The sequence below is a fragment of the Hypanus sabinus genome, chromosome 5 (genome assembly GCF_030144855.1).
Source record: "Hypanus sabinus isolate sHypSab1 chromosome 5, sHypSab1.hap1, whole genome shotgun sequence".
Taxonomy (NCBI): domain Eukaryota; kingdom Metazoa; phylum Chordata; class Chondrichthyes; order Myliobatiformes; family Dasyatidae; genus Hypanus; species Hypanus sabinus.
Window position 1 is genome coordinate 52,808,105 of NC_082710.1, and position 15,781 is coordinate 52,823,885.

General features: G+C 39.5%; 1 protein-coding gene across 4 annotated transcripts in view; it reads left to right on the forward strand.

Annotated features, from left to right (window-relative positions):
• dock8 (dedicator of cytokinesis 8) overlaps nt 1–15,781 on the forward strand; it is a 259,562-nt gene that overhangs the window by 145,990 nt on the left and 97,791 nt on the right. For all 4 annotated transcript variants that reach the window (XM_059969949.1, XM_059969950.1, XM_059969951.1 and 1 more), the window contains exons 15-17: nt 7,803–7,920; nt 9,546–9,616; nt 13,080–13,224. In XM_059969949.1, coding sequence (XP_059825932.1) covers nt 7,803–7,920; nt 9,546–9,616; nt 13,080–13,224 — 334 coding nt within the window. The remainder of the gene's footprint in view (nt 1–7,802; nt 7,921–9,545; nt 9,617–13,079; nt 13,225–15,781) is intronic.

The window sequence follows — 15,781 nt, forward strand, 5'->3', positions numbered from 1 at the left end:
ATTTGACTGGCTGGTAAATGTTATCCTGTTCATGGCCCACCATCATTGGAGGGCCTTGCCTAACATGACATAGGCACTTTGGAGTGAGCAAGCCATGAAACAGCTGAAAAATCTTTGCTAGCTGGATAAGCCAGTTTCAAACTTTTTGCAAGTTATCAATGATTGATTAACTGTCCTCTGTGCAGATTAAGTGTCCCCGTTAATGTAGGTGGGCAGTAGGCAAATCAGGTGTAATTAATGGGCATGTAAGAGAGAATAATTTACATGGAAATAGGTGGGGGAATAGGGATTATTCTAAGACTCACATTGACTTGATGAACTGAATGGCCCCTTCCATATTGAAAGAGAGTATGAAATCAACGAGAAGATCTTGTGTGCAATCTTGTGTTTCTTCACCTTCTGTTCCTCTTAAGATCTCATGACAAGGCTTCATCAGATCATATAAACAATCTATTTCTTCCTGAATTCAAATATCTTTTGAAAAGCTTCATAATCAACCAAAACTTATAAATCATTTCAGGCAAATTTGATAGACCTGTGTTTTACCAAAACTGGCACATACTTCACACAGAAACTTTATTGGATGGGAAGTGCATGTCTGGCAGAAGACATGTTGGCCAGAAGGGGAACTGCGAAATTTTCCCAGTAACCTATGGTTAGATTCATGACAATATATTATTTTGGAGAATCCTGTGCTGTTTTGTAATACATGCTCCCACTTTAAGCCTTGTAATAATTAAACCCTTCATTTGACACAAGGCTATTTAAATGAATGCTTGCATGAATATCTTCTCAGAATAAAGCATGGAAGTCAGAGGATACAAAGATCTCCTAAATTGCCTCTGCCAAATATTGGAATGGTCTCAACTGATTTTGGAAGTTGTAAGCAGAAATGAAAGGCCATAGCTTTTAGATCATGAAAGACGATGGGCAAAAACAGAGAGAAATGGGTTGTGAGGAAAGTCAATGGGTGAAGAATTGATCTACTGAATGTGTGGTTTGAAAAAAAGAATGAGATAACATCCAAAAAGTCTAAGAAAGGTAGTGATGATTTGGCTGTAACTAAAGAAATAAAGATCAGGATGCATTTGATGGCACTTCATAGAGAGGAATATGGAGCAAGAATCTCAAGAAAGCTAAATGGATGAGAACGATGGTGGATTGTTCCTGAAATACCTGAAGAGTCTGGATATTTCAGAATTGACGAATGAAGTGAGTTGATTACATTATCAACGCAAGAGATGATGGACAGTTCTTTGGTAGTGACAGGAAAGTTAATTTTTTAAAAGTACTTTTGTTAAGATTGGTGTTGTTTAGATTATGTACTATTTCCAATTAGTGCATGCTATCAGTAACCGCTAGAAAGTACTGACGGCAGGCAGCTAGACACCTTCCAACAACCATGTGCTATAGGTAACAGTGAGAATATCCTCCAGCAAACCTACACAGGTTTTACATCCTCCCCTGAACGCAACCAGCATTTACACCTTCATTCCCACAGAGCTGTCTAATATAACCACACTGACACATAGTCCAAAGCAAAGTACGTGTTAAGCAAACCAAAGCACAACCTACGTTTCCACGGGTTACGATTGTGCTTAAGTGCATTGACCTGAGAAATGTGTATGAGTCTTTTAGCAGTATATCGGTCAAGAAATTGTTTCTTCTGCACAATTGAGTAACTTATGCTAATGATAATTTCTATTGTGAAACTGGATGAGCCATTTCCAAGTGCCAGTCCTATTGGCACACCCGATGTTTTCCCAGCATCGATACACTATTTGATAAAGAGCATTTTCGCTCAATACTAATAGCAAATGGAGTTTAAAACCCTCAACGGCAACAGGTTTGCAACATTCTCAGTGCCACAGGGACCACATCACCATTGTTTCTCTTACTCCTTAGAGGGGCACGCTACTGACATCAGAACACCTAACTAGGCAGCTTGATAACTGACTGCAAACACCTTCCAAAGTCCACAAAGTGAGTGCTTTCTCCTGCATTTAGTTGCTGAGAGCTTCATCCATTGAGTACCTCAATGGTGACACTGCTCATAAACACTCCATTACAGGAGGCATCATTATAATCAAGTTGGCACTCCGAGTGGGTAGGAGACTTCAAGAAAGGAGGCAAAGACATGTCCATCAACATAGTTATGTTCTCAGAAAGTCATCGGAGGCACCATATCCCCTTTGAAATCCTCTGATGTTCAACATACTTGGAGCTCAAACTTTCCTATACTGTCATCAGCAAGATGCAAGGGATGTCTTCCACCAAACTCTTGTTGCTGGACTGTCCTGGTCAAAGTCATGCAGATGCTCAGCTTCTTCACTGCGGCGTTTTCAAACGGCCACAGCAGACCTCTACCGCCAGTTTCAGCAGAGTATGCTCGTGAAGAAAATAATTCCACTTACTCTGATTTCAAAGATGACAAAGGAAATCTCAGGCACTGGACTTTGCCAACATTTCTGCCACCCCACAAGTTCCCTCAAGCCCTCTCCTTAATAACCAAGAACATTTCAAACAATGGAAAAGATTTCCTCTGTGTCAGTGTGCAACTCATTGTTGGCCAAGGGAAGCATTTCCTCATTATGAATGTAATGTTCTAGGAGTCACACATGAATACCTCATTCTCAGGAAGTTAACAGTGCTCTGTACTTTCAGTGGCTAACACTGTCTGGAGAGTGTACTTCACTGGGTCCTTACACCACTGACTTCCTTGACAATAGCAGCTGAATCCAAATACAAGTTCCTAGTTTGCAGTGGAAAGCACCATTGATTTGGTCCAAATGAGACTTTGTTGAAAGCTCTGAGGCCAGGCAAAACAGATGTAAATACTTTAGTGCCTGGTGCTGCATGCCACACAACTTACAACTGAATTCCACAGAACTTAAGACTCGGGTTCCTGAGACACATGAGGTGGAACAGATAGAAGAAACAGGTCCAGCGTCCACAGCCTTATTACCCAGATAAGTACAGCAAACAAGACTTGCCTACACAGGTTATAAGTCAGTCACACATTTGTTGTTGGAAGGCTCCAAAATCATAATTCCTAAAGTGAGAAGGTGATCCTCTCTACATTCCAATTGTTACCAACAACACAGTAGACCTATATTCAGTTACATAATGACCATCACATCCTTCTAGGTGATCCTCCAGCAGTTTAGAATCAGCACCTGTTCTGACCACGGGAATGTCTTGCCACAATATCTCTGCATTTCCTAAGGAGTTGTACTTCATTGAAAGAACTCTGACCTTGCATAAAATACACATTCTGTGAGGATCTTCACTCTACAGATAAAAAGTCTGGTGCGCAGATCCTCCTGGTGTATGACATGAAACCACAAAATTTCCAAGTTGCTTCACGATGAGCGTGCTGGCCCTCTTTGTCCCTGGCACACAGTCATGTAATATTATTAACCAATACTTGCATGCCCTTTGAATAAATGTGAGAGCTCAGACCTTCTCCCTTGTAACTTCTATCCTTTCATGTTGGCCAGAGGATATGTTGTGGCTGTGTGGCTGTCATGAAGAATGTTTCATTAAGGGTTTTGGCAGCAAAGTTCCATACTTTCACTTTTTCTGAGTGCATGCCACCCTAATGCTATTTTACACTGTGTACAGCAAATTTTGTAAAAATTCGGCATCTATATTCACAATCCTTTTGCTCATGGCCATCAGGTCTCTCCAGGAGAAAAAGAACTCCATTGTATAGTTAAATAGTTTTGACTTTTTTGCTTGAGATATCAATTTTAAAGTGGTGCAGTAGCCTTCTGAGAGTATTCTTTGTGCAACATTCCATTCAGCTTTGCAGCATCTGCCAAAAGCAGCTCGTTACTGCGTTGGCAGACAGCTTGGTCCCCTGCAAATTTGGAAGTGAATTTCACAATTCAGTACAGTATCCAAAGGTAAAACTATTAACTAGAGAAGTATAGCAAATGGATATAACAATACACAGAACAGAGATGGTCTAGAATCATTTGACTGACAGCCTGGCAATAGCTATACAATAAGGGGAAAATATGAAATAATTGTTAAATCCACTAAAAACCTGCATCATTTCTTTTAATGTCTATTAGTACATTATTTCTGTAAACTGTAACACAGTGAATAAATGAAATGAATCCCATTGGATAAACCCGTTCTGAGAACCTGTATTACAAGTTCTCCAAGAGCTGAAAGAAAACTGAAATAATGGATTAATGGTATTACACACAATAGATTTTTCTTACTTAAAATCTCAGGTAACCTTAGAAAACAGGAAGCCAACTTCTGACTGATGCTTTTGTTAAGCATTCTTTTAGTTATTGTACTTGGTCACACCTAACAAGCATGGTTTGACACGTCACACTGGGGCTGTATTTGGAGTTCAGTCTGCTGCTGTTAGTAATTTGCGGTCTCAAGTATAGTTGTTGCCAAACATGGTAATAATTGTAATGCCAAGCACAGTGAGACTAAATTCAGTTTTTTCATGCTTGGTTTGCCTATATGAGTAATCCGTTGCTAGTATTTTGAGCTATCCAGGTAAATTACCTTGCACTGACAAACTTGCATATTAAATGTTACTATACCTTGGTTACTACACAATTATTTAGCCAGAATTGAAACTGGAAAGATTTAAAATAATATTCATTTCTTTATATGAAAGTTAGAGCAAAGGAGCAAATTAAAGCTTAATAAATAATTCTCCATCTACAGATTGCTGAAACAATCTCTACCCTCTAATTCAAACTCCATCATTTCTGATTACAGTATTCTGATTACTGGCTACTCCATTCAACTAACCTGCACCTCAGTGTTCGCCTTTTCATACCTGAAGCCTAAACTAGACAAATAAACCCCAGACAATCTCCCCTCTGCCCCAATTCCTGGGCAGGAAATGAAGTCTGGTATCAATAATTGGATCTCGGTAAAAAAAAAATAAAAAAAAATAAAAAGAAGGAAGGCATGCAAGAGGAAACCTGTAGCCCAAATATCAAGGTGAAGGGAAATATAACCATTTCACCTTCAATCTCCCACAGATAATAAAGCAACCCATTGTTCCTTTCATCTCTTTCCATTGCCCTTCCCTTCATTTATTTGCATTCAATTTCTTTCCCTCCATCCATTCTGCATTGCCACATCTCCTTCCTGTTTCTCCTTGCTCATTTCCATATACTTACACAGCTTCTTATCCTTTAACACTGCATTTAATTCTGGGGTTTTTTGGTGTGCAATACCAATGAGAGTTAACAACTATAACGTGGATAGGGCACATACAGCAACAACAAGTCTGGCAAACCAGGAGAAATGATATGCAATGTGAGAGTCCAAATAGTGTCTTACATTTTTTTAAAATGGCTAGCCGATATTTGATTGATTGACTTCTTCTTGACATTATTCATTGTTGTCTCTGTGTTGTGTATGGGTGTTTCACCAATCTCAATGAGGATAGATATGGATCATGTGAGTTATATTAACTACCCATCTGTGTACAGTATGTCAATTCCAATTTGTTCTATCAGTGATCAAATATGTAGCAGCGTATAAACTTCAGTTGAATCTTTGACTGGTTTCTTTAAAATACAGAATATTAACATTTGTATCAATGTACAGCATTTCCTACTGATATCACCAATAATAGTCTTATAAAGGCTTATACGTAAATTGTGCATATTGTTAGTTTAAATAGGCAGGCTAAATTATGAATGCTACAGAGAATCTGTTAGAGATAAATGGTGACATTTCCCTGCCTCTGTGCTCTGAAACAGAACATTGCCTGAAGACAGTGTCAGTCAGAACACTTGGTAAAATGAACACTTGGGAATTTAGTTCCTTTGTACTGATTTCTTTACAGTCATATGTCAAGCCTACTCAAATAGCTTTCCACTGTACACTGGGTTTAAGCATTTTAACAATTATTGATTCAGATCTCCCTGGGAATATCAAATTGTAGAAGTATCTTAGAAATCATTTTAAAGCATTAGAAACCATTTGACAGGACTTGTTTGATTATTACAAGTTTTTCACTATCCACTCCAAGTTATTTACCCTGGACAAGTTTGCAGTGGTTGTTCACAGATTCAGATAGTTTGGGGAAATAACTCATTGGAAATTTTCCAATGATGAATAATAAAGTGAAAGGGGATATTTAAAGTATTTGTGTTAAATCTCAGTGCATAATCTCATTTTGAACTTATTTCATTTAACCGTTGTAAGAACATCCAAATCTTTCTATATTTACTCATACACACCTACACAATATACTAAGTCATTTAAGCTACCAACCAGCACAACTTTGAGATGTGGAGGAAACCAGGGCCCCTGAATGAAACCTACATGGTCACAGGGGAAATGTTTGTAGTCTACATAGATTGTACTGGAGGTCTAGATCACTGGAGCAGTTCTGCTGGCTATGCCACTTTGCTGCCTATTAGTTTCTTAATAGTCTAACTTGATAACATTTATTAATTATAGAGTAAGAAAAACTAAAGAAAAGTCATAATTATTCAGCTAAACCATGGATGGATGGGTTGGGCCTATACAACTAGGACTATACTGATAGCTCTCTGAGTTGCTGCAGTGAACAGTTGAGTCATATAAAAAGAGAGGAGTAAGTTTCAGTATTTCACAAGACGGGTTCCACATCACTTCCCGTTTCAGCTGCAGTGTGAAGCAATATAGTCGGTCACTGGCCAGGAAGAGGCAATGAAGGGAAGTTATCCCTATTATTTGAACCGACGTGCAATGAGGCAGCTCAAAGTTCCAACCATTTTCCCCATTCAATTTAAAATTAATCCGTTTCAACCTTCTTTCTGAAAAAGAAAACATAGCATTAAACTTTACCTATATAATGCCAATGAGTGGCTGGGTAAACTGATCGCATAGAGTTATTGGTCCAGGTGTGAGTCAGCTGGAACCAACCTATTCCATTTACTGACTGTAGAGTTTCATTGATTTGACCGTGTGGTATGTTGGTGACTGTGTTCTATTCACAAAAATCCAATGGGACAATTACTACTCTTCCTTAATCTCTTCCCTATCCTGACCTTTGCACATCCCCATTCCCAGCAACCCATCAACTGGCAATATTTTATTCCATTTTAAAACAAGTTCTATAAATGCAAATTCCTGTTTCTATAAGGCTCCTCTCAATTAACAGTCAATTTATGTTAGAGCTGAATGGCTCTTGTCTTTAAATACCCCCAAATAACATTTGGACATTGTCCTCAGGGTCGGTTAATATGCTGCAGATGCCCCTGTCCATGCTTTAACCTTAATGAATGAGTTATTTTTTTATGTTTTTTTCTCCAAAAAATACTGTTCTAGAAAGGATATTCTTGGGATGTAGTGCCTTGTAGATGAATTCACTGAGCAGCTGAACAAATCATCGGAGAAAATAAGACCGAATTATTTGACATAAGATAGCACAGCACTGATTTTACTATAAGCAAGAGTCATTAGTGACTTCGTCTTTCTATTAAAGTATCAAATTTTGTGACATCTCATTACTTTGTCCGTTGATCTGTATACTAATCGACTGACAGCAAGGTGAGTTATACATAATTATTCCTTTATTACAAAGCAGCGAAGTGATAGCAGTGACCACATCTGTACAGGTGCACTATTTGGCTTCAGTTGTAAAAGTTTTGTTAATTCTGGACAAATGTTGTCAATGGCTTTTGGAATGTTGGTTCTTTCCTCACTGTTGGTCTCTGTTTCCTCACCAGCTCTAAAAAGTTTGTGCTTTTTTTGTGTGTCTTTTGGTATGAATACATTTGTTATTTGCTCACTATTTTGTTATTTTTCTTTTCTGTTTTCAGGAATCTGCTGTATGTCTATCCTCAGCGACTTAATTTTGCCAATCGGTTAGCTTCTGCAAGAAATATCACAATCAAAATCCAGTTCATGTCAGGAGAGGATCCAAGCAATTCCATGCAGGTAAATTAGTACAGATAATCATTCTCATTTTCAAATTTTGCAGAAACATTCTTCCTGTTGCAACCTTAGACTCCAGGTTCATGTAAGAGCAATTGTAAAAGTTTTCTCTTCTTGTGGTCTGTAGCGCCTGTTAAAGTTGAGAACTGCATTTCATTATAGTGCAACATATAAAGTTGTTTTTAATACATGGTAATTATTAAAAGCTGTGGCACCTCCTGACTTGAAAATGGTAAAGTGGATCACAATTTCTGAGAACAAAAGGGTGTAAAGACAGAAAAGTATATTACAGGAGCAGGCCCTTTGTTCCACCAAATCTAAGCATCCTCGTCTGTCTGCATATGGTATTCCCTACCTGTTCTTTAGTCTGCCTAAATGCCTTGTAAACGTTGCTTCATATTGACTTCTACCACCTTCCCCAGCTTTATGTTCAAGGTACCTAACACTCCCTCTTTTAAAAAAAACTTGCTTCGCAAATCTCGTTTAAGCTTTCACTCTCTCACCATGAACAATTATTTTATAGAATTTTACATCTCCACCCTAGGGAAAGACTCTATCTACTTTAAAATACAACACCTTACACTTGATCGGATTAAAAACCATCTGCCTTTTATCCGTCCAGATATCCAACTGGTCTATATCCTTTGACAATCTTCCTTACTGTCCACATCTCCACCAATTTTTGTGTTTTTACATATCAGATTACTTATACTACAGATTAGATAGACTGTATGTGTCACATACAACAGAGAACCCAGCACCACACACAAAATACTGGAGGAACTTGACAGGCCAAGCAGTATCTATGGAAAAGAGTACAGTCGACGTTTCAGGTTAAAACCCTTTGGCATTTGCAGATTTTCTCTTTTTGTAAAAGGACCCAGCACTGTTCCTTGTTGGAAACCAATGGTCCAGACCTTACTTTCTCAAAAACAACTCAATCAGATCTAAGAGACAAGACCTACTCTGTGCAAAGCCATGCTGACTTTACCTGATATATCAATGATTTTCGAAATGCAAGTTTATCCTGCCCCGAAAGTCATCTCTAATAACTTTTCTACCATGGATTTAATTTAGTGGATTATTCCTATTGCCCTCTTAAATCAAGGAACAACATTAACCATTCTCCAGTCATTTTGGACATTGCCTGTGCTGAAAAGCATTCAAAGTTCTCAGTAAAAATCTCATGCCTTCCTCAGTTTCCTGGGATTGATCCCATCAGGCTCTGGGAATATCCATCTTAATGATTTTCAAGAAACCCAGCATCTCCTCCTTAATATTACATGTCCTGGAATATCTACATTCCCTTTTCTGATTTCATCATCGCCTAAGTCCTTCTCCTTATTGCATATCTATGCAAAGTCCTCATTTAGGACTTCATGCATTTTCCTCTAGCTCTAAAAATAGATTCCCTCCTTTGTCCTTGAGCGGACTTCACCTCAGTGAGCAGGCAGTCTTGATCATAAATTGATAATTGTTTAATTAGTGTATATTCATGGAAAGCGGCAGAAAGTGATAAATTATATTAAAACAATATTGACTGTATTCATTAAAAGTAGTAATGGCTTACAAAATGTTGTCGGAATGTCAATCGTTGTGAGTTTAAAACAGTTTTGGTTTAATTTCAGGTTCTTTTTGGGAAATCAAGCAGTGCAGAATTTGTTTCAGAGACGTATACCACAGTTACATATCACAACAAGTAAGTAGAATACAATCGGGAGTCATGAAGAACAAATTATAAAATATTGTACTTAAGATTGTGGCGTTCAGAGGGGTGGGGTGTAGTTGGCATTTTGCCCTTTCTTTCTCCTGAAGCCTCCCGTCCCATGATCCTCTCCCTTCTCCAGCTCTGTATCCCTTTTGCCAATCACCTTTCCAGCTCTTAGCTTCACCCCACCCCCTCCGGTTTTCTCCTATCATTTCGCATTTCCCCCTCTCTCTCCTACTTTCAAATCTCTTACTACCTTTCCTTTCAGTTAGTCCTAAAGAAGCGTCTCAGCCTGAAACGTCGACAGTGCTTCTCCCTATAGATGCTGCCTGGCCTGCTGTGTTCCACCAGTATTTTGTGTGTGTTGCTTGAATTTCCAGCATCTGCAGATTTCCTCGTGTTTGTGTCAATAAACTATCAACTTGTTTGGCTGAATTCTGTTCATACTGTGATGGAACTATTCAATTCAGCAGACATTCCTTCAGATTTACTTTAATGACAATAAATATCGGAGGAGAGAGGAAAAGAATTAACATTAGTCAAAATTACCCCAGATAAAGAGCATGGAGAAAACAAACATGGTGGGCAGGAGAGGCTATCAATTTAATTAAGCCTATTGTACACCATAACAATTCAACAACGCACTCCTTCCCTCATCCCAACAACTATCCTACTCTCCACTCTTCACGCCCATCCTTGTAATGATGCAATCTCCTAATAGCATCAGAAAACAGTAAACAATGTAAGAAAATAATCTTTCTCTGACTCCACCAGTGATGCAGACCATTACATGAGATGACAAAAAGTAAGCTTTATTTTCTATTGAACTTATCACAAGGATCATCATAAGCACAGTCCAAATCTCACTGACAAAGTTCTGCCAGCTAAGTGGAAGCAGCTCCTCGGGATTCAGTCTGTAATCACCACCTGGTAACTATTATTGAGTCTGAATCACTCCCTGCCTAACAGTGAGAGATTTAGGGAGTCTTGATTCCATGCCATTTGATTGGTAAGGAAAACAAATGGGAATTTTTTTTACCACAATTGACTTCCAATTAACCTTGGAATATAGAATGAAAATGGAGCACCCAGAGGAAACCCACGTGGTCACGGGGAGAATGTACAAACTCCTTACAGACAGCAGTGGAATGGATCATTGGCACTGTAAAAGCATTATGCTAAAATCCAGCTCCCTCCTGAAATGATCAGGAGTTAGCTGCCACTACGGTGTCAGCATTCCATCCAGAGGCTTTCTTATCTCGTTAAAAGATATATTCTCTGGTCCTTCACAACCTGTTAATCTACAAATATGGGTGTTCTTTAAGTTAATGATGTTCTAACATAAGTATAACCTTCAGTAACGGTACCTACCACAATGGTAGTGGTTACTGACTCTCAATACAGGAGCCCCTCAGGGCTGCATATTGAGTCCCCTCCTTTACTCCCTGTATGCCCTTGACTGTATTGCCACCCGCAGCTCCAATCTGCTAATTAAATTTGCGATGACACTACATTGATTGGCCTTATCTCAAACAATAATGAAGTGGCCTACGGGGAAGAAGTCATCTCTCTGACACAGTGGTGTCAAGAAAACAACCTCTCCCTCAATAGCGCAAAAACAAAGGAGCTGGTTGTGGATTACAGGAGGAATGGAGACGGGCTAACCCCTAGTGACATCAATGGATCTGGGGTCGAGAGGGTGAACAGCTTCGAGTTCCTCAGCATCCACATCCCCAAGGACCTCACGTGCTCTGTACATACCGGCTGTACAGCCCTGTGGTGAAAAAGGCATAACAGTGCCTCTTTCACCTCAGACGGTTGAGAAAGTTTGGTATGGGCCCCCAAATCCTAAGAAATTTATACTGAGGCACAATTGAGAGCATCCTGACTGGCTGCATCACTGCCTGGCATGGGAACTGTACCTCCCTTAATCGCAGGACTCTGCAGAGAGTGGTGCGGACAGCCCAGCGCATCTATAGTTGTGAATTTCCCATGATTCAGAACATTTACAAGGACAGGTGTGTAAAAAGAGCCCGTAGGATCATTGGGACCTGAGCCATCCCAACCTCAATCTGTTCTAGCTGCTACCATCTGGGAAACAGTACTGTAGCACAAAAGCCAGGACCAACAGGCTCCAGGACAGCTTCTTCCACCAGGCCATCAGACTGATGAACTCACACTGATTTGAGTGTAATCTATATTACACTGACTGTTCTATTTATTATAAATTATTATAAATCACTATGATTGCACATTGCACATTTAGATGGAGCCATAACATAAAGATTTTTACTCCTTGTGTATGTGAAGGATGTAAGAAATAGTCAATTCAATTCAATTCAATTCAATACTAGGTGATGATTAAATAGTTGCTTCCTTTTGGCTGCCCGAATTTGTCAATATACTGTTTCTGTGACAAGGCTTCAAACCAATTACTGCCATAATTTATCTAGTAACAGATGGCTAAATGTGAAAATAGTGTAATTCTCCACATATTTGTGATAAAAACCCTTCACATACTGTATATCCTCCCACAGAACAATAATGAGGGCAATAACATGATAGGCTTTCTCGTGTACTCACTCGTTTACTTAATCTGAGAATAACTCTTGGAAAGGACACTTACAGAGCAAAGATCTACATGACTAGGAAATGTACTGTATTTTTCCTTGTTTATAAAATTTTTATATATATTTCACCCAACAGTTATTGGGATCCATTCATATTTGTGACTATACATTATTGTGAACAATACCAATAGCATCAAGCTTTGTGAAATGGAAATTTATAGATCTTTCTTGTAAAATGTGTCCTAGAGATGTGTATCACAAGTGTCCATAGCTTACAGTGATATTGTAAGTAGAACATCAAAGTGTTGTACAATGAAAAGAAGGGCTCAGCCGTTCCTAAATGGTCTCAGCATCTACTTCAGTTACATTATTCTCATTCTCCTTCACCTGCCACTCTTCAGATTCGGAAAAACAGCTTCATTCACTGAGACGGTCTTGGAGCCGAGCGGTGAGGTGCAAAGTGGCGGCAGGGTTTGGAGCAATGCCAGTGGCATTTACCAGATGTATCAGAGTAAAGTCTGCCCACAAAACTCCTTGACAGCTGTCAAACTCCCAGTCCAGGTCATTGTCATTACTGTTAAAGTATCTCCATGTTTCCCAATGTCAGATTTATAAACCATACAATCTCTTTTCAAAAAATGTGCTCCCATGTGTGCGGCTGGAGGTCTAATTTGGCATTAATTCAGACTGCAGACTTCCCAGTGTATATGCTGGTGTATCTCAACACAGTTGAGAAATTGCTGATGCAAGACTCAAAACCGATCAACATTTACAGTGCCAAGAGCCAGGAATGCTGGAAAAGCCCAGTGAAACCTGCATTCTGGCTCGGGAATGCAGCAACCTACAAAACAACAATCAATTGTTAACATTTTCTTTTACCTCAGGTCCCCTGATTTCTATGAGGAAGTGAAACTTAAACTTCCGGCTAAAATAACAGAGAGACACCACTTGCTGTTCACCTTCTACCACATCAGCTGCCAGCAGAAACAGAACCAAGGAGGGTCACCGGAGAATATAATTGGTTACTCGGTAAGCTCAGCCCGTTTGCTATTTGTCCTGACTGAGTGACGTATAGCTTAATGGTTCCCCTGGTGATCTCCATTTGTTACTTGAATGGATTGCACTGAAAAGTCATTGGATAATCTTCTAGATTCAGTCTTGGTTTAGTATTGTCACTTCAACCGAGATACAGTGAAAAGCTTGTCTTGCATACTGTTCATGCAGATCAAATCATTACGCAGTTCATCAGTGTAGAACAAGATAAAACGATAACAGAGTGCAGAATAAAGTATGAAATCTACAGAGACAACACAGTGTGAGTGAACAATAGAGTGCAGGATCATTACGAGGTCGATTGTGAGGTGAGAGTCCATCTTATCGTACAGGAGAATCATTCAAGGGTCTGATAATTCTGGGATAGAAGCTGTCCTTGAGCCTGGTGGTACATGCTTTTAGGCATTTGTGTCATCTGCCCGAAGAGGGTGAGTGAGGTCTTTGATTATTCTGGCTGCTTTACAGAGGCAATGAGTAGTACAGACAGAGTCCATAGAGGGGAGGCTGGTTTCCACGATGAGCTGAACTGTGTCCACAGTTTTCTGCAGTTCCTTGTGGTCACCTGCAGTTGCCATACCAACCGATTATGCACCCAGATTGGATGCTTTGTATGGTACATCAACAAAAATTGGTAAGAGCTGTTGGGGACTTGCTGAATTTTTTAACCTCCTAAGGAAGTAGAGGTGCTGCTGAGCTTTCTCGGTCATGACATCAACAAGTTTGGGCCAGGACAGGCTGATGGTGATATTCACTCCTGGGAACTCAAAGCTCTCAACCTTCTCACCTCAGTGTCACTAATATAGACAGGAGCTTGTGTGCCACCCCCATTCCTGAAGTCAATGACCAACTCTCTTGCTTTGTTGACATCAAAAGAGAGGATGTTGTCATGACAGCATATTACTAAGCTCTCTATCTCCTTCCTGTACTCTGACTCATCATTGTTTGTAGTGGTTTCATCTGCAAACTTGTAGATGGAGTTGAAGCATGATCGTGCAATCAGGAGTAGATTAGGGGTCTGAGGATGCAGCCTTGTGGAGCACCAGGGTTTAGAATAATAGTGGCAGAGGAGCTGCTGCCCAACCCTACTGATTGCAGTTTGTTGGTCAGGAGGTCAAGGATCCAGTTGCAGTCGGAAGCATTGACTCCCGAAATCTAGAGTTGGGTGATAAACTTGCTTGGAATTATAGTATTAAAGGTGAAGCTGTAGTGAATAAACATTAGTCTGACATAGGTATCCAGGTGCCCCTGAAATGAGTGTAGGGCCAGGGAGATGGCAACCTTTCCAGCAGTAGGCAAACTGCGGTGGGTCGAGGTTGTCTGGAAGACTGGAGTTGATGTGTGCCATGACCAGTCTCTTGAAGCACTTCATGATGGTGCATGATGGTCTCATGTTTGTACTGTGTAATATGATCTACCAGTCAGCTGAAGCTTTTGATGAACTAAGCCTGACACCTCTCGATGAATATTGGGGAAAATTCCGTAATTTTCCTGACTTGAAATCATCAGAGAGTGATATTAAAACGAAAAATGCTAAAATTACTCAGCAAGTTGGGCAACATGTGTTAATAAACTTAATATTTCAGGGCTGTGACATTTCTTCAGTCAGTGAACCTTGAAGTATAATTTTTATCTGAGGACATGAGGTGAGAACAAGATCAAGCTCAGCTATATTATTTCCTGTGGTGAAATGGTGTCTAGCCCTTGCTCGTGGCTTTCACATGAAGAATGATCACTGGACCAGTGGTCAGCGGCAAATGGATTTGGAAAGGGATCCTGAAAGAAAGGATGTAAGGAGAATATAGGAATGAAATTAATAATTTAACAATACCTATCATTGAAATAAGGCCTTTATTCCCTCTGCTCACTGACAAGATAATGCACAGCAAGTGAAATAAGGAATTTGTTTGATCCCATTTCCATTTATTGACTGTGGTCATGACCAAGAGACAGGAGTTGGATTTAGTCTAAGACAATTGGCTGTATTGTTTGCATATCCTGCACCAATCATCATTGTAGTTTGCAATTTAACATTGGCTTAAGTCGCGTGTTCTTAAAACACTAATAAATCGCAAGGGAAAAGAGATGGTGCTTATCAGTCATGAAAAGAAATGGTACTTATCCTTTCCTTAGTCACCTGGTGACAAGAAGAAATAAATTCCAAAATCAGCATAAACAACATATTTACCATCTTTTCCAGCATGTAAAAATCATGAGATGCTTTACAGAATTAGCAAACAATAGTTGATACCTTGCCACATAAAGAAATACAGAAAGCTAGGTGAAAGGGCTTAGTTTTAAGGAAAGTCAAAGAAGGAGAAGGAGTGGAGAGATTTATGTTCAAGGCCTTAGCAAACAAAGTTCATAAGTCCACAAATGAGAAGTGGGCACTCAGCAGAAGCAGCAAAAAAAGCAGAAGTGGGTTGCTTAAATATTTTCAGAAGTCTCATCTTGACTTCTCTGTTCCATTCACCCATGGAGATGGGGAGGAGGGAATGTGAGATAATAGTGAGAGTTCTTTTCTTTTTAAAACAAT